This window comes from Micrasema longulum, unplaced genomic scaffold, assembly GCF_059751315.1.
Source record: "Micrasema longulum isolate JH-2025_06_02 unplaced genomic scaffold, ASM5975131v1 h1tg001527l, whole genome shotgun sequence".
Taxonomy (NCBI): domain Eukaryota; kingdom Metazoa; phylum Arthropoda; class Insecta; order Trichoptera; family Brachycentridae; genus Micrasema; species Micrasema longulum.
In genome coordinates this window covers 280,884-307,182 of record NW_028278710.1, presented here as the reverse complement: position 1 = coordinate 307,182, position 26,299 = coordinate 280,884, and the positions used below count along the sequence as shown (strand labels likewise).

Below are 26,299 nucleotides of genomic sequence, written 5' to 3'. Positions count from 1 at the left end.
AATTTTGATAAAAATAATTAAGAAAACTGAAATTCTATTTTTAAATAATATAAATGGGGACAAGGTTTCATATCGTCCATGCGCTGTGTACCTACAAGATATTCTGTAATCTAGCTTCTTCTTATTATTAAATTAAATTATAATTGGAAACAAACAGCTGGAATCCCAACCATCCATGTATTATGTAGCTTCAAGAAGTATTGGGATATTAGTTGTAAAGCACCCTTGATGTGATTTCCTCAAAAATGGCGCTACATAAACTACCAATAATAATTATAATAGTATTCGATTATGTGAACTAATCGACTACCAAATCATTTAACGACCTCATTACTATTGAGAGCCCATAGACAGGCACAATTATATTTGTTGAGTTCCTACTTAGAATCGCTTTTCCACGGTTTATTAATTTTTTTCTTACTAGTATCACCATTCATCTGACATTTTTTGTTGACTTTGATTGCCCGTAAAGTGTCAAAAATGTTTTTACCTTCAAGTTAATGATTATCTATTAAATGTAATTAAAGCAATATAAGATAATTTCTGCAATTATGTCTGAGTGCGCTTCTGATTGTATGGACACTGTGGATCCGCGGGTTCAGGTGAGAAAATCGATTTTTCTCTGTCTTAAATTGCAAGTTAAAATCGTTCATACTTTGTACCGCCTATATTCACTGTCAATATTTATATTGCGTGTTTCACTCAATACACAAAACTACACTTGTGTTCATTCATCACTTCTATATATAAACATTTAATCGGCTCTTGTTTGTATGATTGTTTGCTTCCCTAAGACTTTAATTGCATCCAAATTTATTTAAGACATTCAATTGATGTTTTTTACTATCGACACTCTTAGCATAATAACTTTTCCTATACATTCGAGTGTTACTTAACACGATCTACTGTTACGCTGTCTTTAATCACGAGTTATATTGATTTTCAAATTGGCAATAAATATAATAAACTTTTTGTGTCTTGCCAAATATAGCAACCAACCGATTATAGAACAATGAAATAAAACAAGCTTTAAGAATGTGTGTGTAGGATTTTTGCATGGGAAGTATGGAATCGGAAAAACAAGAATTAAAGTACGGTACTCTCTCATTAATCTGCCGCTCGATACTCCGACAACTACTGTGAATGTCAGGGGCGAATCGTCTAAATAAGCAATTATGCACAGCTTACCATTAAGTTTGACTTTCGATAAGAATGTTTTAACATGAGAATAAAATAATTTGTTATTTGTTTTAAATCACCGCCACCTTTCATATCTTACTAAAAATATCTGTAAAGTGTGCCCAGCCCGTTCTCAGTGAATGATGAAACTAGCCGATTACCTCAGCTTATTCCTCCATACAAAGAAGTACATTATATTTTATTATCTTAACATATTTGTGATTTTTTCGTACTAAAACAAGCTTGTAGATTACAAATACTATTTGAAGATTCTCTATTTGAAACTAGTATTTCGAACATTATTTCCAAGGACTATTTTTCTTTGATGTGATATCGTTGACATATTATGTATCACATAGGACATATGGCTCCCTAGTTGGAGCATATGGTATCCACAAAGAGCCAACTGCCAACTCTTTTGCATACTCCTAAGTCAGGTTCTCGTCCCGAAGTTCTGACATAAACTGCCAACGAACAGTCAGCAGTGGACGTCCAGGACGTCGAGAACTTGATGCCTTGTAAAGTAGGCGAGCGTGGTTAAAACTCTCAGGAGGCATCCACAGTATATGGCCTAACCAACCATATCGCATCCGCTTGACAACAGTTTTTACCAGAGTTTGATGCGTCTGTTCTCTTATTACTTAGACCGGCGCCGTGGCACAGTTGGTAAGATGGCCAACTGTGAAACTAGCGTCGTGGGTTTGATTCCCGCCAGTTGCAAGAACAAATCCAAGAAAGATTTTTTTCTCAATTAGTCTGGGTGTTGTGGTGTTTTTTCATTACCTCCTTCCATATCCCCTCTATCCCACCTGCTGAAAAGCCTATAAATAGAGGCTTAGCGGGTTATTCCTTTTAAATACAAATATAACACCAGACAACAACGACACTATCATATTGAAAAAGCAAAGACAAACACAGGGCAGTCAAAAATACTACATAATGGACTTAAACACTACAATGACTTACCTTACTACTTGAAAACTTTTACTGGAGACAAATTTAAAATCAATCTGAAAAAGCACATGATGACTGAACTAACTAGACTAGACGAGACATAAAATGACTAGACAATATAAAATTTCTAATGTAACCCTAACGGGTTTTTAAAATTGTAAATAAATAAAAAAAAAAAAAAAAAAAAAAAACATAAAAAAACCACCACCAAACCGCACACTCAAGATTCTTCTGAGACACCTATTCTCAAAACTCAGAATTTTGCTGTTTTGGGCCCTAGTAAATTGCCACGATTCGCATCCGTAGAGGAGAATAGGTGTTATGCAGGCGTTATATAGGCGGCATTTGGTTTTCACTGAGTAAATATCCGATCTCCAGACAGCCTTCATACCGTTGAATGTAGCGCCTGCTACTCCTAACCGCAGTCCCAGTTCTTTTTGAAAGCTGCCATTTTCTGAAAAATATTTTTTAGCTTACCTATGAAAAAAATCACCGCTCGCCACTGCCGTCTGAGCGACACGCAGCACTGTGTGCATATGATTGAATAAATAAATATACTGAAATTGTTTAAGAAATTAGTTAAAATTTTCCATTTTAACAGATCCCATCTCGATGTTTGTTTTCCAGATTGAGTTGGAGCGTCTGAACACGTCCACGGATGACATCAACAAGCTGGAGGTGGACCTGGACGAGGCTCGCCTCATCTTCCGCCAGCTGCTCTACGAGAGCACCTTCAAGATCCAGTCTCTGGCCAAGAAGCTCGGGGGCTGCATCGACAAGTCGCGCCCGTACTACGAAGCCAGATTCAAAGCTAATGTGGTGCGTTCATCTATATAATTATTCTTCTATTCAGCGCAGGCCCTGCCCAATCTTGCCCATTAGTATAAGTTGGAGAATCTCATACTTGTCTCCACCCAGAATTTGACACAAATAGATAATCTTATGGATCTTTGCATTGAAACAATTTACACACTAATCAACTCCATAAGGTTAGAAGTAGTTTTACCCTTGTATTTTTTTTGTTATTCTGTTATTTTTTTGTGTTTGGTACAGGTCTTGCAAGAGATGCGATCTTCAGCTATCCTGTTTGAGAAGGCCAACAGTGCGCATTCTGCAGCCAGAGAAATGGTATATCTCTTGAATTAAATAGATTTAGTAAAATTTATGATCATAACATTTGTAATATATGAATTTATATTTAAATTTAAATAAATATTATGAATCTTTAAATTTGTTGCAACAGAGAGGGAATACAGTTTTGAGAAGGGGAATATGGGAATCTAGGCATTTACAGGGCTTATGACCTGTCATTGGCTGGTTTAAGTGGCCACTTTACACACTGTGTAACATTCACCATTCTGTCTATGTTTGAACATCCACATTTCCTCAACTCTTCTATCTGTTGACTTTCGCGAAGTAAAAGCGCTGAAACCTTTATCATGTGGGTGAGATTCATCCGGCTGAACCAATTCACCTACTAGGCAACGCCTGAAAACAATTTTCAAATTTTTTATACTTCTTCTTTTTATACTACTTTTTATACCTTATCAAAAATGTATTCCCTCTCTGTTGAAACAAATTTAAATATGAACAACTCCCTAGGGAGAAAATCCAGCCAGTCTGCAAGCATTTGAACATACTCAAAACATTGTTGAAATATTATGAACGCTATCTTCATCTGAACATATCGAGACGGTATACCTAACTTCTATACTATCTCTATCTACCTCGGTATGTTCTGCTGACTTGTTATCTCGACGTCATATGATCGAATAGAACCAATGAATGATCCCGAAAATATAGTCCGCTTTTCTTACTTAGTTAACATTTAAAATAGTTCTCATTTATATTTTAAATAGGCTTCTGTGATCTCTTCATCTAGCCGTTCGTTTTCTAAACTGACAGTTATGTCGGAATTTAATTCGACTTCAAAATTGACTTATTTCTTTCTCATATTTTTAATAGGCTTTTAAGAAAAAAAGTGCCAACATCGGAATGATTAAAAATTTTAATTTCATTTTGAGCATACCGTCCGTCAGCAGAAATTTCCATAAGATTTATAGATCCTGTCGCGCTTGATTTTTCAATTACACTGGAACCTCATATTTCACACGGTTTCGAAATAACACGCTCCAAAAATGAAATATTTTATATTTTTTTATTTTAATTTAACAATGCTAAGTAGTCTTTTACTCACTTGTCGTATTATATATGACAGTAATAGTGTAATTTTTGTGACGATTTTTTAAGTATTTTGATGTCACGTTGTGTTTAAGGAACTTAGTAAACAATTTAACTTTTTTAGTATACTTTTTTTACACGGTTCTGTGTAAAATAGGTTCCAGTGTAATAATAAAATGTAATCAATAGAAAGAAAATTAAACACATTATCGTTAAAATTGCAGACATGTGAGCAGTTGAAAAAACTCAAGGTCCCGGGGAGTACCAATTTTATTTTACCTGTAAAGAGGTCGCATATAAAAAATGATCGAAAAACACTGGATTTGACAATACAAAAAATCTCATTCCAGGTATTCCTGGCCGAGCAGGGCCTGTGCCGTCTCTGCGAGGAGCGACAGAGCGCGGACTGCATGACCAGCGGGGTGCCCCTGGACCCCGCCTGGCAGGAGATGCTCAACCACGCCACGGCCCGCGTCAACCAGGCGGAGGCGGAGCGCGGCTCGGCGGGCGCGCGTCATCGCATCACAGCTGAAAGATACCGCGCCGCGCAAGCCATCGCGCGACAACTGCAAGTCTCGTTGAAGAGGCACATTACCAAGAGCAGGTATTGTGAGGACGCATTATTAGGACGCTGAATGCTGCATTTTGAGTTCAATTTGCCTGACCTCGCATGGTTTGTTATTTGCGTCACTAGAGCCAAAATTTATTTATATATCAAAAGTGAAACAAGAACGATTTTTTTTGGCCAAATTCAGTTTTATTTTTCAACATACGTTGCTTTTAAGGCGACAAAGTGAGTCCAATGATTTTCTAACTTTTTTATCTCGTCCAAAATGTATTTTATGATTGGTTCACTATGTGAATGGGGTTATACTAAAACAAGTAGAGAATTTTTTGGCCTGTAACGAATTGCAAATATAGTAATGATGATTGTTGACTTTAAAATACAAACTTTTTTATAAAACAAAAATGAGTATCCTCCAATTTTTGGTAGCATATGCATGCTCGTTGAATGCAGCCTCGGTTTAAATAAACAAATTCGGTAACTATGGGTATGTTTTCGTGTCACTACTTTAAAAAATATTTTATTCTATAGGGCGCGTCTATGTATTAATATGTCAATGGCCTGAAGCGCAAGATTGATCATTATGCTTTCATTGTATCGTACATTATAATCGTGGTTTCAATGCATTGCCGATTAGGGTAAAATGATTATGAATATTTGTAGATTTAAAAAAATGATAACATATTTATGAATGAATTATTTTGACAATTAATCAATACATTGATTGACTCACTATCAGTACCCATTTATGTATTTTTTATTTATTAAAATTCCTAATTTGAATTAACATTGCTTAGATAAAAAATATTGTAGATTGGTTTTGGCATAAAATAGACAACAATATGATTTTTCGAAGAACAGTCTCCCGACCATCCTACTTAGGATTGTGCTGACTCCCAAATTGAAACTTCTTAATATCGATTTTAGTTAAAATTAGAATGCAAAAACACGTGTTTGTTTATAAAAATGAAATAAAATGAGGATTTACGTGTAAATATGAAATAATTGTGATAGATTGAAAAACTGATTAAGCGTTACAGTAAAAAATTAACATCGACAACCATAAACAATAAAATTAATTTGAATTTATACTCTAAATGTCGGATGATTGTTCTTAGATTGATTATTAAACAAGTATTTGAATCGAGCATCCCTTGTTTGTAGTAGAAAAGGGTGAAGATTCTCCTCTTCCATAGATTTATGATATGAGTTTGACTATTTACTTTCTGATAATTATGTTTAACTTTCCTTTCTGCTTTGTAGTATCCCGCACGCTGCCACTGTAAGCACTCCTAAATGCATTTAATTTGGTTGTAAGTTAATTTAGATATTTTATTTATTATCTATATACGCCCAGAGGGCTTTTACATTTTTAAAATATTTTGGCGTTTTGGTGTTAAAAAGAACTGAGGTATCACAGTTTTAAGAAATATTAATTTTAACTTGACTAGTTATGGCTGTAGTCTGATAAAAATTAGTAAATTATACGATTTGGTTGGAGGAAATCACAGTTGGTATTTTTCCCTCGAGTCTTTTCATCACCAAGGCGCCGATGTCACCAGTTGACATGCAATATCTATATTTATTTATTTATTAACTTTTACGTGGATGTAGTCAATGACAAGTAGTTATAAAGACACGTTAAAAGTGTGAAGAAAATAACATCATGATGTCCCAGGACTCGACCATTGTCCTCGTGTGAACACGCATGGACAGGACAATAGTGACTTGCTCGATGTGCACATGTTGCTCTCGCGCCAAAAATGGTGACAGAAAAGAATCCTTTCTATTATTTAGCGGCCATATTGTCCTCGCGTCAACATGTACGGACAGGACTTTGTGACAATAGCGATTTGCTTGACGCGAACGTGTCGCTCCCAAATAATTGAACTGCCAAAAATGGCGGAAAAAATAAATCCTTTTTGTTTTTTAGTTTTTAACAATTCTAAAACATCATTTTGAGTTTGTCCAAATTTTTGTAGACAACGACTGGATTCAACTCCCTGGGGAGCTGTTAATATTAACATATTACAACAGAGATGAAGAACATTTTAGAGAAGATAATATAGAAGTCTAGGCATCTAGAGGGCTTGTGACCTGTCATTGGGTGGTTTAAGTGGCCACATTACACACTGTGTAACATTCACCATTCTGCCTATATTTGAACATCTATATTCCTTCAATTCTTTTATCTGTTGATGTTTGTGAAGTTAAAGAGCTGAAACATTTATTTATGCAGGTGAGATTCATCTAATTGAATTATTTCACCTACATACTAGGCAACGCTTGAAAATCTTATTTTTTCAATTTCTATACTTCTTCATGGACCAGGTGGATTTATTGTCAATATTTTTAATTTGTCTAAATTTTTGTAGACATGGGTTCACGTATGAACTGTGGATGAATTTTTGTATTGTCCCAGCGTTCTGTCCTGGGCGTTTGAGGCTGTTCTTGGAGCTGGAACAAGACAATGTTGTCCTATGTATTGTATTGTCCGCGTTTAAACGATACTTTACACTTACAAAGACCCATTCTATACTATTCTTGTAAATGTGTGTCCGTGTTAAACTAGCTCCTGATGTCACTACGACCTTTGTAGATCCATTAAGACGGGTCATACGAAAATTAATTCTCTCCCTCCAAGTCCTAGGTCTTCAAAGAACCGGGCTACTGAATAGGGCGAGTGCTTTCACATCCTCAGGTTTGACCGGTGGTCCATCGAAGACGTAGCTTCTTTTGCGAACACTTCTATTTTAATTGATCCAAGCTAATAAATCGATATCTGTAGTATGTTTGTTTTGTGTTCGGTTGTGGTTCCCGCAGGCCGTATTTCGAAGAGAAGGCGCGTTATAACGCTCTGCTGGACTCGCAGAAGACCAGGATCCAGGAACTGGAGCGCGAGGTTAGCGCCGCGAAGCTGAGCTACGGTCAGGCCCTGCGTAATTTGGAGCGGATCTCCGATGAGATACATCGCTTGCGAAGCAAGTGCCCGCAGCATCGCGTCAACGGTGAAGGTAGCATATTTTTTACAAGAATATCTCAATGCAAAAACTCAATCTGCAAAAACCTTTCTGTTGATTCCTCGAATAAATATTACTGTAAAACCTCGTTTTTACGTTCCTCAGTTTTACGTTTTCCCGTTTTTTACGCCGAAATGTTTAGTTCCCATTTTTTTCCATACATGCTTATTGAAATATCACCCCAATTAACTTTTTTTACGTTTTTCATAACCCCGGTTTTGTGTTGAAAATTTTTCGAAACTCATTCGATTTGTCAAAAGACGCCGAGCCGAGCCGCGCGCCGCCGCGTATGCCCAAAATAGTGAATAAAATCAAGGTAAATAAAAAAAATGTGTAAATTATTGTCTCAAACTAAATTCAAAGTAGGGTCAGTGTAATTGACCATTTTGTTTAAGTGTCTAATTTTCACATATTACTAAATTGTGATACGCGGTTGACGCATGTTTAGGAAGAATAAAGTCTTTTCATTAATAAATTATGATGCAGAAAGTTCTAAAATTAGGTAATAGAAATATTATTTGAAGTTATAAACTTAATTTGGAAAGATTGTTTAAACAGATAGCATAAAAGTGTGAAACAGTTTTGCCGCGAAATAAATGACAGTTGAAATTCTGTGGTGCCATACTAAAAAAAATAATACCATATAATAAAATTTCCCAATATTTAGGGAAAAAATCATTGTATGCATTTTATGCAAATTCAATTTTTTATTTTCGAGTTTTAAGTTTAAGTACCTACTATTTAAACACGTTTTTTTTTTTAAATTCAATAAAAAAAAAACTCATTGTGGTATTGATTAAAAAAAATAATTTTATAATGCAATCATAGTTAAATATGAATAATCCCCAATTATGATTAATTTAATTGATAAATAAATTTTAATTCATTTCATTTCCTTAGTTTAGCATTTTCTTCAGTTAGACACTTTTTTTGCCGCTCCCTTGAAAAACGTAAAACTTGATTTCCATTTTCTAATAGTGAGTCATTTACAACTCGATGAAAATGGCCACCAAAACAGAAATATTTGGGTAAATTATAAGAACGCTTATATTTCTTTAAAAAAAAAGAAAAGAATATGCTGAGTTCATTCAAATCTTTGTATAGATGTACTAAATTTTAGTACCCCTCTATTCTATATCACACTTAGAGCCGTATTTTTCATCTCCCCAGACACATCGAATTCAGTAATTGTTTACGAGTATTTTGAGTTGCTAAAATACTTCGTATTTTTGTTCAATGTTATACTAATACCCGTATGCAGAGACAAAACTTAAGGTGAGGAAAGTACATTCTAATTTCAAATGCGGGAATAACCCGAAGGTGAAGACAATAGAATGTACTCTCCTCACCTTAAGGTTTGTCTCTGCATACGGGTATAAGTGTAGACTAAATAGACCTTAGGTGTAATTATGAAATTTAAATAAAATATACAGGAATATGGTAACGAAATGCTTGTAGTATGGTATTTAAAGACCGTTTATGCGTAGACAATATGTTATTGTTTTATCCCAGCCACATTGTCCTCACGACTGTGACAATAGCGTCGCTCTCAAAAAATTTACCTGCAGAAAATGGCGACAGAAAAATTCCTTCTTATTATTTAGTCGGTCCTTTAACAATTCCAGTACTGCTTGGTATAAAATTAATAATATTTTTTATGAATTCGCTCGTTATAAACACTGTCGTGTGTTCATTCTCTCAGCCCTCATGTGTGAACTGCAGAACAGCGTTCTGTCTTTCGCAGTCCAGGCTGTTCAGCGAGCTAGGACAAGACTACGTTGTCATATCTATTGTATTGTCCACGTTTGAATGGCCCTGAATGAAAATAAATTATATATATCTTTTTTTAACAGATGCTAAGCCGACTGGACAAACTTTAGTGTCACCTGACGGTGCTAAGCCTACTAATGGTAGCGAAGAAATCAAAACTGGCGACACCTCCCCGGACATTAAAAAGGACCATCTCTCCAAAGCTGACTCCATCCGGGAATGGATCAAGCAGAATGGTTCCACCAAAGCAGTCAGCGTTCACGAAGAAGATACCACGAGTGCCAGCGGAGAATTCAATAGGCTAAATCCGAATAAAATAGTAGTTGTTAGGCCAAAAAGCTTACCCCAAGACTTCAGTGACAAATACAGCGACATCTTAACCCCGTTCCAACAGAATGCCCCTTCGAAAATGTCTCTATCAACGCAGAACAAAGGAAGCGCCAGCACTCCTTCGACTGTTAGCAAAAATGGACCGGAATCAGACAACTGGATCGAAATAAATCTAGAATATTCCAGCCCGGAAGAAATCAGCTTCGAAAAATGTTCTAATTTCTCAAGCTTAGAATGCTTCAGACAAATCCCCTACGAGCGAATGGCTGCAGACGAAGAAAGCAAAGAGCCAATAGAAAAAGAGGATTCCCCCACAAAAGAAGAAATTCTTCCGAATGCAGTTTCAAATAATAAAACGGTCGAGTTTGCCGAAAATAAAGTTCCTAATTCTAAAGTCAGCGCGGATTCGCCACGGAGGATTATCAGAAATAGGCTCATCGCTCAGAAGTCTCTTCCCGCTAACGCCATCCTTCCTAACCTGGAGGGTAGTGATCCGAGCCAAAACGATAAAACCGGGGCGCCCGCGAAGCCTAATTTGAGGCCAGATATAGCCAACTGGATCAGCAGGTCCTCAGCCAAGGAAGAAGAGATGCAATTCAGTCCCTCCAGGAGACAGAGTTTTGATGTCTTGCTGAACGATACGGGAGAGAAGATGAAAGAGATATTTAGTCAAGGTGAGTTTATAACTACGTTATCTTCTTCTTCTGGTGCCTTGTCGGGTCCCCCGACGTTGGTGATCACTGCAGCGAAAGCATTCCTGTCCTGCGTTACTTTTATATTCCGCAGCCGGGACGACTGCTTATTGATGTACTCTCCGTAGTGATTCCTCTGGTGGATATTTTGTCCTGACGCTGGTCGGTTTTGGTTTGGAGGCGCCAGAAACTCGCCTTTCATCCTCGCATTCACACCGTCATGAGTGTGATCCCATTGCCTGCTACATTATAAAGTTTTCGATTCCGGTGTTAACTATTAAAAATGGTTGTATGTCCCATTGATTGTAGAAATTTTAGACATTGTATGTGTTAAGTAAATAACAGCATTTATCGATACTATTCCTGGCCGATTACCTTTCGTTCCCATCCTTCCTTTGACCCATCCTTATGGTACCTACCTAACATCAAGATGGAAGAAATTCAAAATTAGAAGATTCGGATTTAGAACAAAAACCAAACAACATTTTTGACTTCACATAAAATCGGATAAAAAGTGGTTGAATTTGTCGCGCGGATGTCATGGATGACAAAATGAACTATATTTTATATAGTTCATTTTGTCATCCAGTGCCAGAAATTGAAGAACATTCAGATCATATTAAAGGTAGGTATTCATTCCATGTTCCTATCCTTTCTCAAATATTTCCCAATCACAAAACTGAATGAAATTTGTCTTTCATTTACAGTCCGCCTTTTCGTTAACAGTATGATTGTTGACCAAAATTGTATAATTTTCTTACTTTTCATATGACCACACCTAAAATCTTATAATATTAGCAGTGTCTACCTAAATCCGTATAAATAAGAAAATATCAAATTTGAATAAAGTAGACAATAATTTTTAGTTGAAATTGCAATTTTCAGACTGGCAGGTTTAACCTTAGAGTAATAACCTAATAGAGTAATAGCCCATATGGAGAAAATCAATGATAATTGACCATAGAGTTAGCTACAGAATTGGAAGCGCTAACCGAAACCTAAAAATCAAACTAAAACCATATCAAAAATTTGCAATAAAGCTTAAGGGGTTCTCTAGAGAATTATTACTAGGGTTTAACCAAATTTTCAAGTCCAAATTTTTACAAGAGTTTCAAACATAGTTGATATTATCTTTCATTATAATTCCAGGTTTCATGATGTTCCAAATATCGTCCATCACCGATCGGCGCAACTCGGAGCCCCGCGGGCCCCTGTCCCCCACCCGGGGAGGCGTCACCCCCCGTAAGGTGCCCTCGCCCCTGGACAAGACCCTCTCCTACCTGAGTGTGTGCAGCGAGAACACGGTCTCGGGGGCCAACTCGGACGACCAGGGATCCGACACCGACAGTCTAGCGAGGTGGGTTTGGAATCTTCTTTCTACGTCGAGTTGGTATATCCAGAAAGCATGCTCCGTTTGTATTTCTTCGTTTGTATCGCGGCGCTGGGATCGCAGTTTGACCTATTTAGAAGGAGTTGACACCATTTTGAGTTAGCTGACTGTTGCGTACGCTTGGTGGTGCTTGTTTAAAATGCCGAATAAAAATGGAAATTCCGCCACTTGTGAGATAAGGTCTGTAATTCGTTTCCTTAATGCGTAGAACATTGAACCAGTTCACATTCATCGACAGATCTGTTAGGTGTACGGAGAACATATTGCTGAGTAATTACTAAAACTAGGTACAGCATTTCTGAGTTACAAATAGACAGATCATGCATTCAAATGATCATAGTACGATTGCGATGAGTAAGTAGTTACTTGCCTATTTGTAGTATATCTGTATGGAAAATAGAATATGCGTACAATTTTATTTCTAAACATGTTCAATTGCCTGTTACCGACTAAGATACATTAAATTTTCATAGAAATATACACATTTTGGTTCATAAATTTCAATTTTAATTTAGAGACAGTCTATAGTATAATTTTGCAACTTGTAAAAGAACGGAATCTTTTTTTCTCATAATTTCCTCTTAGCTTTGCTAAACGCTGCATAAAACAAAATACGCAGCAGCGTTTGGAGGATCATTACCGCGCTCCTTCTACAGGTAAAATCACTAAACCCAACGCTGGCTGATGCAGCAAACTTCCGTCGTCATCACCAAAGTACTTTCGAAACGACCCAAATTTTTACCGGACACGGAGCTATGAGAAGTTATCTATATAGGTTTAAATTAAGGAATGATGACTATTGTCCATGCGATGATATTTCTTCACAGAGTATAGAACATCTGTTATTTCAGTGCCCATTTTTCAGTTTGCAACGCCATAATCTTGAAGCAGAATGCAGGAAAGATGGAATATCCTTAACAGATATCCACACTGTAGTAAAAAGTAGTTATCACGCGCCATTGTTCTTGAACTTTGCAACAATGGTGATTGGACTCATAAAGGTAATAAACCAAAATCAGTGATCGAACATCCCATTTCCAAGATAAGCAAAAACGATTTTTTTAATAAAGTATTGCAGACTACATTTGTAAAATAAATCTCTAATAATCTCTAATGTATTTGTTGATATATTTATTTAATTATTAAAATGGTTATTTGACTGTTGTCTTTCAGTGTGGAGATGCTAACGGATGACCAGATCCACTCCCTCATGCTGGACAACCACCTGGAAGCCGTGTGCCAGCAGTTCCTGGCTCCGCCGACCAACGGAAAGCCGGAGGAGACCGTCGGGTGAACTAATATACAAACCGCATTGTTTTAATGGAAGCTTTCGCTTATTATTTCTCCTCTTCTTGCCTTGCCACTCCACGATGGGGGCGATTTTTATTTTGTCCGCAGCTGCTCTGAACATGGATTTGGAGCTACGGTGGAACCACTCTATTAAGTTTTAAGCCGGGCGATACGTCTTCGTTTTACACTGCATTTTCCTTCAACCATTCCCTGTAGTATAATTCGGACCATTTAGAACAAAAGTGGATAAAGGTGTTATTTATTTATTTACATAAACGCCCGATGGGCATTTTTAAGGACATATTTATACATAGAAAATTATCATAAAGGAAAGTAGAAAGACACAATGTAATAGTAGAACTCGGTGGGAGTGGAAGCGGGAGAGAGGTGTTTATAATTGAATTTGATTCAGTGATCGTTTGAAAGAAGACAACTTGTTATCAAAGAAGTTAAGGCTGGTATGTTTGTTGGCAGACCTAAGAATTCTGGGCATAGGGGAATAAAAATCATAGTTAGTTCTATGGTTATCGGTATGAAAGAGTAAGTTTTGTCTGAGGTTTCTAGTTGGGATATTTAACTTTATTGAGTTTTTTAAATAGGACTAGAAGGTCAGATTTATTTCGTTATTTGACATAAACAAAGAGCAGAAATATTTGAGGTTAAATTTTGAACACCATGTGTTGCAATGACGTATAATGAGGAAGTTCCATCAAACTAAGTAAAATAAAAACATGGCTGTGAATTTTTCGAGTTTTGTAATTTTTACACCGCACGCAACGTTACTAGTTCAAGTGAGTGACTTTTCCTAACATTTTAAAGTAGGACCCCGTATCTGTCAAATTGCGCATTCTATGATTATTGACCACGAAGTTAGCTACATATTACAATGGGCCGTAGGTACTCGGGTTGAGAATTGTGAGCGCAAACCGAAACCGTCCCTTACACATTTGTTATCAAACTAAAACCAAACCGAAAATTTGGAACGCTTTTGTTCTATGCAATAGAATAGAGCTTAAGGGCTTCTCTAGAGAATTATTACTCTGAGGTTTAAACTAATAAATATAAAATATAAATTTTTGAACGCCGAGAATGGGTTAACAGATGGTGCCGTAATAATTTCTTGAGGCAGACTATTCCACGCATCCACAGGTCTACTGATTTCATTGAATGTCCTCTTAGTTGCGTATTCCGGCTAAAAGATGTTGCCAGTACAATAGTAATGGGTCTATTTATTATACGTCAGTCAAAGACCATGTTTTTACTTATCAAATACTTACTTGCAAAAAAAGTAAGGTCTCATAGTGTCTTTATCCATTTTTTGAAGGTATAATTTGATAACATAACACCTTTATCCACTTTTGAAGGACGTAATATATAAGTGATTTAATATAAACCAAAGATTTTATTTGCGTTATTTTTACAATGTATAAAGCTTGCCAAATATTTTATTTTATTTTACGCCACTCTCACATTTCAGCTATACAATTTATTTATACTTTTTAGCCCTAAAAAGAAAAGACTAAAAGATAAAAATAATTCTTTGCATAAAATTACAATTCTGAATATACACTGGAACCTCGCTCGATAATTTGAACGTAGCTCTGCAAAAAGCAGGCAGTCCATACTTTCGAAGAAACGAGATTTTATTTTGTTAGTTTTTTTTTTTTGCACCACAACACGCCAGGAGGCCCAATTACATCACAGAACACCCAGGCTTGAGAAAAATCACATTTATTTTTTTTTCTCACCGGGAATCGAACCCGGAACCCCCAGCATGAGGCAAGCATCTTGACCGCTACACCACGGGAGCCGCCCAGATATTGGTATGTGCTAAAAACAGCCAGACCGCTTTCATATGAAAAACTGTAATAATTATCTTCTGAAAATAGTGTTGATCACGAAAATGGCATTTCTCAGAGCAAAAGTCGTATGTGTTTTTGTATTTAATAATTCAAATTACAGGAAAACCTCGTACGAGCATTCTGCTGGGATCTTCTCTTGTAACCGCATGACCAGAAATGTGTCAATGACTCTTTAAAAAAAAAAATGTATTTAATAATACTGTCGCGTTGGGGAAACAAGTTTTAATGTGTTATAAAAAAAAATTACATTGAACTTTTATTATATTTATTAAATATCGGTTCTATCTGCGTCAAAATGTTAAAGAAAAACTAAATCAATCCTTAATTATTATTAAGTTTACTAAGACAATATTAATAAAAAGTATTAGATAAAATAATGTCACCATTTCAAACTTTCATGTCTCAAAAAAATCACTGCTCTGGTGCCATCTTCCAGTGAGAAAATACGTTTCCTCTTATCAAATTAGGTGATCACGGCCGCTGGATAACTCCACCGCTCTCTTTAAGTCGACATCTCTGGTCACCGTTAAGACAGTCGACTTGTTGCGCCCACCACATCGCGGCATATCATGACCGCTGGATAATGGTACTGTTTTATTTTAAACCGTAGCCTAAGTAGAACTGTCGAGCGACCATTTTTAGAAAATTCTTACTGTAGGGATCAATTACGATTAATTATAAGTTTAATGAATCTTTCCTGATATTATTCCCGACCACAATGAGTTGTGCATATCATTATAATATTTATAAAATTAGAATTAATTTATATATATTGCCGTCTGTTTCCGTTTTTACAGTTTAAAACTCTTGCATACTAAAATATTATTTTTCTATGCACCCGCTTGTCCAAAATTACTTCAGCAAATTTTTAGTAGTTGAAATTATTCACAAACTAAACTTATTTCCAATGAATTTCGTACTAACCGAAGAACCACAGCCTACCTACTCTGACCTATTTATCTACTCTGTGTTTCTGCATATGAATCTCTACATACTGTGTTATTGCTTAAAAAACTTAAGGCTGTAGTCTGGTAAAACGCACGCAAATGAGGAAATCTTACAATTTTAAAACGATTTTTTTTTGATCGCATAATAAAAAAATAAAATATCATAAATTGGATAAAAACAATAATTTTTTAAGGTATTTCTATTAAAAAATAAAGTTTTATGTAACTAAAATATAATTACTTTTAGACCGGAAGATTACGCCATTTCAAATTTAGACTAAACTCAGGTATCTGGGTTCTCATATAAAGACTAAGTATTGAACTAAAATTTGTTGCAATAATTTGAAGATAATAAATTAAACATGAAAGTGGCCGAAGCAAAATCTTATTTTTTTGTTTTTGAAAAGAAATACAAGCATTTTAAATCATATACATTTTTGTGACATTTTCCTTTATTTCTATGTAAAATTATGCCTTTGGTAATACTTAAAAAATATATTTTAACTGAAATATTTTAGTTAAAACCCTTTTTTTTAGAATTGTATTCTCTTTTTTTTAAATTAAAAGAAGGGAATCGAACCCGAGACCTCTTGCATGGTAGGCACTGACCCTGACTACTACATCACGAGGCCGACACGAATACATACAAAATATATGTGGTTTTAATTTCAGCGCCAAAGTTTTTTTACAACTTTATATTTTAAAATTAAGCTATTAACTATTTTTTTTAATTAATATGTAATATTAATTACTGTATCATACATATTAATCTAATTTTAAATTTTGTCTCAAATAATTATCTCAAAACTTAACTTGTCTTAACTATTCAGCTTATTGTAACACATATTTATATTTATTATATTTTTAATTTTGTTGATGATAAAAACATAAATACTATAGCATTAGCTAAATAAATTATTAATCTTACAAAATCCGTTTAGTTTGTACAGTGGTAGTTTCATAATGGCTATTTTTAATCTATTTAGTTAGTGACAATTTTAAAATGTAGATATTAAATATACTTCTAGAAATCAATGCATCCTAATGCGATAATTATAATAAATATATAATTACTAATAATATCATTATATTAGTAATATATATTCTTATTATAATGGTATGTTTAAATAATTCTAAATATACTTAATTAAAACATACAAATTTGTAAGTGGATGTTTATAGAAACTTATTTTCTTTATTAGCTACAAAGTGCATGAACGGTTGGGGTTCTAGTTCCTCGTTTCCAATTGTGATACAATTTTGAATTGCAGTTCAAAAAACCTTAAAATGAAGATGATCAATCTCCCGAGGGGGTTGAATCCTGTTATTATCTTCAAAAGTTTGGCCAAACTCAAAATATTGTTTAAAAAAAAATTGAATAATAAATGTTCATACCAATATTTATAACACCATGTTTCCAATTCGATTACACATCGTCCGTGATATTGCAATACTGCGTAACTAACAATAGATTTTTTAACAAGGGATCGTAAAAAGCGTTCTGTCAATATATTACTTACTTTTTTATTTATTATATATACGGCCTAAGCCAATAAAATAATGCCACACAATATATTCATAAACACGATAAACATATAAGACTTCGAGCTAAACTATGCCAATCCATCTTCATCCCACACTGTTTTAGTGGCGAAGAGATCTGCAAAAAGCCGGAAGATCTATCCCAAAGAATTCCAAGTTATGTGACGAATTGACTAATCTACGCATTTTGGACATTGGGGCACAAAAACAAAAGTTGCTCTTAGAAGATTTAATAAACGGCAGATGTTGACTTCTGGTGACACGGTTGGGAACGTGAAAAGAAATTGATTGCAACAGAGATGGGACATCATATCGTTCAATGAAAGCGACAGATTTGGGCGTACTGATGGATGATAAACTTTTATTTAGAGACCACATAAATACAATAGTGGATAAGGCGTATAGACTTCTAGGGTTTATCTTACGAATCTCCAAGCCATTCTCATCACCAGATACACTCAAACTTCTTTACTATACTTATGTGCGTAGTCAACTCGAATTCGCTTCATTAGTATGGTCTTCTCAGCGCACTAAATTTGGTGAACGCGCATTTGCGGTCGCAGGCCCTATGGCATGGAATGCTCTCCCAGCAGAGGTGCGAGGCTGTGAAAGTGAAGTGATGTTTCGGAAAAAACTTAAAACCCACTTGTTCTCTAAATCATTTGAATAAATCCGTAGCATGTGACAACAAAATAAATTATTTTAATTAAATTACAAATTTAAAAGCTTCAATTAAATTAACTTAACAATAGAATCACCATGTAAAGCGCCCTTGAGGTATTTTATTACGAAAATGGCGCTATATAAGTTATCCATAATTAATTAATTAATAATGTATATATTCATCTAATCGAGAACATTCAAAAGAAATTTATAAGGAGCCTGGAATATCATTTTGGTAACATTGAAAATGATTACGGCGCATCTTCGATCCATTTTAATATAGAATCACTACAAAAAAGGCGCCTTACATTTGATTCAATTTTTCTTTTCAAAATTCTAAATAATATGGTTTATTCGCCGTATCTTTTACAAAATATTGGTTTCCGTTGTCCTCTTCGCTATACCAGATTAAATTCCCCTTTTTATGTACCAGCTTGTAAAAACAATTATACCTCAAATTCATTCATTAGACATACCTCTAGAAATTATAATGGACTCAGTATTTATGTAGAAATTTTTACCTGCACGTTGCATTTATACAGAAAATTTCTTCATGGGGTCGATTATTTGGGATAGTTGCTGAATTGAGTGGTTTATGCTATGTATATGTGCCGCATGTAATGCATATGTTTGTGTATGTTTTATATGTGCGTTCATGTGTGTGTGTGTGTGGATGGCTCGTAGTGGTGAATTCGGTATTTTTATTTATTATCAACGATAACCTCCATGGAAAATGCAAATGTTAACAATTATTCTTTTTTTGAATTTCTTATTTATTTATTTTTTTTGTCACATTTAATGTTTACGTCTTTTGCATAATTTATGAAAACTTAATTGGTCTTTTTATGTTGAAAAATTGATGTTTTTTTAATACTTATTATGTATGACTGTATGTTTTCTGAATAAAATAAAATAAAAAAATAAAAATCACATATAGCCGCCTTAAGTATTTTGAAAATGCATATAAGGTCCATCTCAGTTATACGTTTTTCCAATGAAGAGAGATTAAGAGATTGCTCTATTTCAAAATATGAAAAATTACCCCTTTGTAATCCGAGCAACCGTGCCACTTTTCTTAGAAAACTATGTTGGACAGACTCGACATGGTCAATATGAGTCATGTAGAATGGAGACCAAATTGGAGAAGCATATTTTAGATTGGGTCGAACTAGTGAGCAGTAAGGAGTTTTGATGGGATTAACATTTTTGAAGTCTTGCGATTTAGTCAAACAAACGTACTGTTGGAGTATCAGAAAAAACTATCATTATTCAGACTAAAAATGGCAATAATTTAGAACCAAAGACTCTTAGTCCCTATAAGGAATTTATTGCAGTAAAACATATTTGTAAAAAAAAACAGGTTACGCGGTTTTGCAGTATCACCAACGATATGTATGTGAATATAAGTATAATTTTTTGTTTGACTTTGTTACTAAGACTTAATTGTATACATTTTAAGTTGTATAAATATTATGAAATACTAATGTTAATAAGAAAACAAGTGATGTAATAGCAATGTTGATATTAAATACTGTTAAATATTGTAAATAAATATATATCTATTAGTTACAAAAGCCTTTTATGTTTAAGATCTAATTGTTAAGTTTAATTTGTTAAATGCTTATTACATTAGTATAAATGGGTCATTTTTATGAAACACCAAAATTGTGCTTTATATTATTATTATTATTAAAAAAGGGGTATCTGAATCTTGACATCGAGCAGCTTTTTGATGCCGGTAGAGGTTACCGATTATTCTTATTGTGGTTTTTTGTTAACTTTGCAGATAATGGACTTTTTTATTTGTAAAGTCTATAAAAAAAAACTCCCGGTCATAAATGTGTCCTGCAAATTTTTTTGCTTCCAATATATATTTTTGAACTGTTTTAAGTCACTCGTGAAAATGACCCAAATCTAAGTTTATTAAATATTAACAAATTGTGAGTATTAATTAATATTTAAGGCTTTTTTGTCTTGTTCACTTAAGCTATTATTTTATCTTCATAAATTCTATGCCAATAATATTTTATCACATAGTTCAAAATCACTTTGTTTCTAAGAACATAAAGCAATGTTATATTAAATTAGATTTATATATACAGTCGAACTTATTTATAATTCGGCCACCCTCATCAATGAAGGCTTCAGCTCTTACTTTACAAAAGTCAACAGATGGAAGAGTTTAGGAAATGTGGCTGTTTAAATACAGGCAGAACGGTGAGTGTGTAAAGTGGCCACTTAAACCAGTCAAAAACAGGTCAAAAGCTCAAAAGATCATCAGACATCCACATTTCCTTCTCAAAAGCGGTTTTGTTCTCTGTTGCAATAAATTTAACAATAAATTGTTAGTTTTAGAAAGCCTTCCTATTGTTAATTTCAAAATTACTTTTAGTGTTTCAATTCATAATAACAACTCTACTGCCATATTTCTTTAAGACAAAAAAGACTTGAATTGATTACATTATGTACAAAAAGCAGCTAATAAATTGTAAATTACACTTAACTGTATTTGTAATTTCAAATTCCTAATGACGTATGTAATGTATGGAGAATTTTGTTAGAAAGCACAACGCTACGATAGCCATTTACTATGTACAAAATTTTATTGATATTATGGGCAGAAACGTTTAGCGCTTGTATGTAACATAATATTATGTCTTCAAAACAATTAAATGCTTGTAATAATTTTAGACTGTGTTTTATTTATTTTATTTTAAGGGGCACTGCTTAAAACGTGCTCATTGCATTTTTTCAATTTTCAAGATATTAAGAGGATATGCGGGGGCAGGGAATTTTCACAAATACATATTTGAACATTGATTTTTTTTAAAACTCTTTTGCAAGATGCCTTCCCGGTACTGTGCGAAAAAAACCACTGCACGTCAGACTAATTATTCCCGACTGAAATTGACAAAATCGACGTTTCGTTGTGGTTTTTTGTTTTTTTTTGGAAAGTGCGACAGAATGAAATTTTCCGTGTCAGTACCTTTTGCGTTTTTCAAAAATAGTTATGATATTTGCTTACCATATGTCGGCCGAAGACAGCTGATAAAACTCGGCACTTTTAAGGGTTTTTGGATGGTTCTAGTTCCCATAATAAATCATTTATAAAAAAAACAAAACAATAGACACGCCAATGGTGTAGAAAAATCATTGCTCTAGTGCAATAATCCACAGAGAAAATATGAGAATATGTTTGTACGAAGAAAAGTGAGACCGCGTTTCCTCTTAATGCCATTTTTTCTCCTGAATAAGTTCAATATAATCGAATATTAAAACCTAACAAGATGTGGCCCCCTGCCGTTTAAATTGTAGGAAATAAATATGGGGTCACGGCAGGCAAAAAAACAGTCAAAATGTCAAAGATGTTTCTTTTTTTCTGTGATTATATGTAAAAATATATCTGTATCTTAAAGGATAAACCACGGGAGTCACATTGAACAAAATGTACATAGAAAACAAGATTTTGTGATTGCGCAATTTTCAAAACATAACTTTTGAACCAAATCAGATCATTTAAACCTATAAGGAACTTTCAGAGTAAAATAATGATTATTTTGATAATAATAGTACATATTAAAATAGCATATCCGAGTCTTCTGATGTTTTTTGCATTAAAACAAAGTGAACTTCAGATTTTTATTTCAACTTTAAAAAAACATCTTCATGACGAAAATGGACTTTGGTGTTTTATTTACATATGAAATAGGTAGCTTATTGCGATAATTTATACATTTTTAAGTTGGCAATGGCAAAAAGTGGACTCCCGTGTTTTATTCTCTGAGGTACAGATATATTACATTGATTGATATCCCATTTATCAAATAAAATACCTGTAAAATTCATTATTTGCTAATGAGCTTGTTCTTGCTGTGTACCCTTCATTTGAATTGCAGGTAGCCTATGCTGGTGCGCCTATATCTTGCACTGCTTACTGCTTTTTGTCTGCGTTCTTACTTTAAAGAGCGTCTTGGTGTTTGAACTGGTTGACCAGAACAACTAGGCTTGGCAATTTATTCCAGTCGGAAACCACTCTGCTGGGAAGGACTGAGGTGGAATCTGCAACGGTAGAGCTTCAAGTTATGACCCCGTAAACCATACATCTCGTGCAGGGGGCAGTCATAGTAACTGTTTAGTATCTTATAAGTTTCTATCAGCGCCATTTAAAAAAATTCAATCAAGGAATTATTGAAAAACAAAACAAGTTTTGTCAAACATGGACCCTTTATTTCTCTGAACTAGAACACTCACATATTTATATTATATAACACAGGCCTATCAATAATTATTTATAAATCCATTGGCATAAGCTAACACATAGTCATCTATTAGCAATACATACACATAGTGTGAGGTAAACAAATGGCTTCGTATCGATGGTTAACAGCAAAATTATATTATAAAATCTTGTTTTGATAGCTACCAATTTAAAAAAAGGTAATATGAATATAAGGTAAGTCCAACTTTTGTAACCGTTATAAATAAATTATCCTTATCTTTTATTAAGAAGGAATGTTCATTTATACTACTATTTTATTGAATCTCCCGTAAAATTCACAAGACGTAGTCAAGATAAATGAGAAGCAAATATTCAGAAAGTGATTTGTGTTAACGAAAGCGGGCTGTAGCGAAAAAACAAATTTCATTCAGTTTTGTAAAAGGATGGAAATATTCAAAGAAAGGATAGGAACATGGAAATGGACCTACCTTTGATACGGATGAGGATGTTATTTAATTTTGGGCACTGGATGATGAAATGCACTATGAATTATGTAACTATTTAAGATAACTTTACAACGACGCGCGGCGATTCCAAGAATGTTTATGCAATCTAAATGTAATGTGTCAAAAATGTTTTTTGTTTTGTTTCAAATACAAATCTTCTAATTTTGAATATCTTCTATCTTTATGTAAGGTAGGTACCATAAGGATGGGCCAAGGGCAGGATGGGAAAGAAAGGTAATCGGCCAGGAATAATATCAATAAATGCTGTTATTTACTAAACAATTTGTCACAGAAATATATGTAGTTTGAAAAAAAAAAAATTTGAACTTTGAAAATAATCTTTACAATATTATATTGATTATACACACAATCACATATTATATCTCTTCTTGTTCCTGTAGAGGAAGTAGTAGTAGATGGTTCAGAATGACATGCAAAATGTGATTTGTCCGTAATCCAAAATGGCGCATCCCGCACTGTGATTGGTTCGCTAGGACAGAACATATTTTGTTCCAATTTGGGTGCTGGAAAACACAATTTGTTTAAACTTTAGGACATATTATTTTATATTGATAAAAACGTATTTTGAATGCATAGTGTGTTTTTTTCTCTGATTCTTTCATAGATTTAGATATGAACTATAAAATTTGATATAAACCTAATTTTGTTCAAATTTGGGACAAATCACTTTTGGAATCTTTGCTCCTTAAATAGTTTACTGGTCAATTTTATCGTTGACCTGTTGAGTCGTAGGGTCGAGGGTAAAATCGATCGACCACGATAATCTATGGTTGAATGATTTCTATAGTCCTTAAAATATAGCTTGATTAGAAAGACAGTTGTCAGCAATAGTGACGACGTACCGTAAAACGCTGCAACTTTTCCTACCGGCCACAACTTTTCCTGTTTCGTTACGATTACGATATTTCGCATTTGATTGGCTTTTTCTCACTTTTTACCATTTGGTAGTAATTTTTCATTGTCCTGGCAACACCTTTTTTATTTTTCATAACGCCAACTCCATTGTTGCGCTCTCAGTTGAGCGATGAATGTCGGCAGGAGGAGTCGTGAAATTTTGGTCTCCTAAAACTTTTAAAGTTCAAGAAAAACCAAAAGTGTTTTTGAAAAGTAAAACCGTCCCGGGGTAAGAAAATACTGTATATTTTTCGTATTGTTTGATACTTTTATCAAAAGTACACGATTTCATCAAAAAAACTTGCTAGGCAATGTTGTGCAGTGTTTTGAAAACACGATTTGTACTTTTTGCCTGGTTCTAGGGTTATCACTAGTAGTCAACGTGCTTTATCTTAAATTTGATTTTTTCATTTAATTTAATTTTTTTATTAAACGAAATTTGAATTTATTTGACTTTATATAATTTACCCGGATAAAGTTTTTTTCGTTTATTTCTAGTAATACAAATAAACTTTTAATTATGATTTAAATATGACACACTACTTATATAAGTGTTCGAAACATAACTTAATTCAAAGTTTATCTCTATCGATGATCGTTATAATAAGTTTACAAAATATCTCAAATCTATTGATAAAACGATATTTCGAGGACAAATTGAATACTAAAAATTATGGAAATCTTAATTCTATTGCAGTTATGTGAAAAATGGCAAACAATCAACAGCGAAGAAGGCGTAGAGTAGGAGCTCGTAGTTATTCTGATTACTCGAAGGAAATGCTGGAAGTTGCTGTAGATCTCGTTCGAAGAAAAATTATTTCATCATACGAAGCAGAAAAGCAGTTTGGGATCCCACGTCGGACAATTAGCAACAAAGTCAAAAGCGTACATAATAAACCATTTGGTCGACCTACAGAGTTTTCAACTGAGGAAGAAGCTCACATAGCGGACGTGGTGAATATTTCAGCAGAATTTGGTTGTCCTCTTTCTCTTTTAGATTTGCGTATTGTAGTTTACAACTACCTTTTAAAAAGTGGAAAATCTGCTCTTTTTAAAGGAAAAATGCCTGGTGAACGCTGGGCCCGTTTTTTCTTAAAACGACACAATTTTTCACAAAGGGCAACACAAAATATAAAACGAAGCCGTGCTGCAAAAACAGTAGAGGAAATGGACGAATACTACAGAAATTTGAAAATTTCTCTTAAAGATGTTCCCACCAGTAATATTCTCAATTTTGATGAGACAAATTTAAGTGACGACCCCGGATCTAAAAAATGTATTTTCAAAAGAGGCACAAAACACCCAGAAAGGGTAATTAATGCAAGCAAAAGCTCAGTATCAATCATGTTCAGCGGAACTGCTGACGGAATTTGCCTACCACCTTATGTGGTTTACAAAGCAGATCATTTGTGGTCCAAGTGGTGTGAAAATGGTCCAAAAGATGCTAGGTATAATCGCACCAAATCTGGATGGTTCGATATGATTTGTTTTGATGATTGGTTCAAGACTATAGTTATGCCATGGGCAGACTCTCGTGACGGCGTAAAACTTATTATCGGCGATAACTTGGCATCTCACCTAAGTGTCGAGACAATTCAAATATGTCAAAGTCAAAACATTAGATTTACTTTTCTTCCAAAAAATGCTACACACCTTACTCAACCACTAGACGTGGCATTTTTTGGACCAATGAAACGACATTGGCGTGAAATTTTAACAAATTATAAAGCTGCACACATCACTACAAGCACAATCAACAAATGTCATTTCCCGCAGCTACTGCAGGAGCTAATGTCAAAAATAAACATTACAAAAGAGATCAACATATGTAAAGGATTTGAAGGATCCGGAATATTTCCTTTCAATCCCTTAAGAGTGACATTAAAAATGCCAACACTACAAGAAGAAAATTTTCGTCAATTTGATGCTAGCCTTTTGGAGTTTTTACAGCAAAATAGACAATCACAACCAATAAAAACAGGCAAAAACAGCAAGCTTCCAGTCATACCTGGTAAATCTATTTCAACTGAACAAGCAGAAGAGCTAGCTAAAGCTAAAAAAATAAAGAAGGTTACGAAAATAAATACACAAAAAGAGAAAAAAGACTCAAGTTTACCAGGACCGTTGAAAATAACATATGTCAAGAAGAAGGAAATAAAGTGTCCTGAAACTAAAAGTCCTGACAGTCTTTGCAAGCTTTCCATAAGTGCCATAAACGTTTACATGCAGCCTTTGGCGACAGTTTCAAATAAATTCGTACATTGGCTGAGGAAT

The 26,299-nt window shown here is 34.3% G+C and overlaps 1 protein-coding gene and 1 long non-coding RNA gene across 3 annotated transcripts; both read left to right on the top strand.

The window, feature by feature from the left end:
* The first annotated feature begins 428 nt into the window (after window positions 1–428).
* On the top strand, window positions 429–13,816 carry LOC148275028 (uncharacterized). Of its 2 annotated transcripts, XM_088236250.1 has the most exons (8): window positions 429–602; window positions 2,761–2,952; window positions 3,187–3,261; window positions 4,665–4,918; window positions 7,703–7,893; window positions 9,753–10,673; window positions 11,841–12,048; window positions 13,255–13,816. In XM_088236250.1, exons 1-8 carry the CDS (start codon window positions 552–554, stop codon window positions 13,373–13,375), a joined length of 2,013 nt encoding a protein of 670 aa, XP_088092376.1. In that variant the 5' UTR covers window positions 429–551; the 3' UTR covers window positions 13,376–13,816. The 2 variants fall into 2 exon arrangements, with proteins under 2 accessions (XP_088092376.1, XP_088092377.1); XM_088236251.1 differs by lacking the exons at window positions 429–602; window positions 2,761–2,952; window positions 3,187–3,261 and adding an exon at window positions 6,143–6,192 and having other exon boundaries at window positions 4,843–4,918.
* Window positions 13,817–24,145: 10,329 nt separating this feature from the next.
* Window positions 24,146–26,091, top strand: LOC148275027 (uncharacterized). The gene is made up of 2 exons (XR_015824128.1): window positions 24,146–24,254; window positions 24,723–26,091. It is a non-coding gene; the product is annotated as an uncharacterized LOC148275027 (long non-coding RNA).
* Window positions 26,092–26,299: the final 208 nt, after the last annotated feature.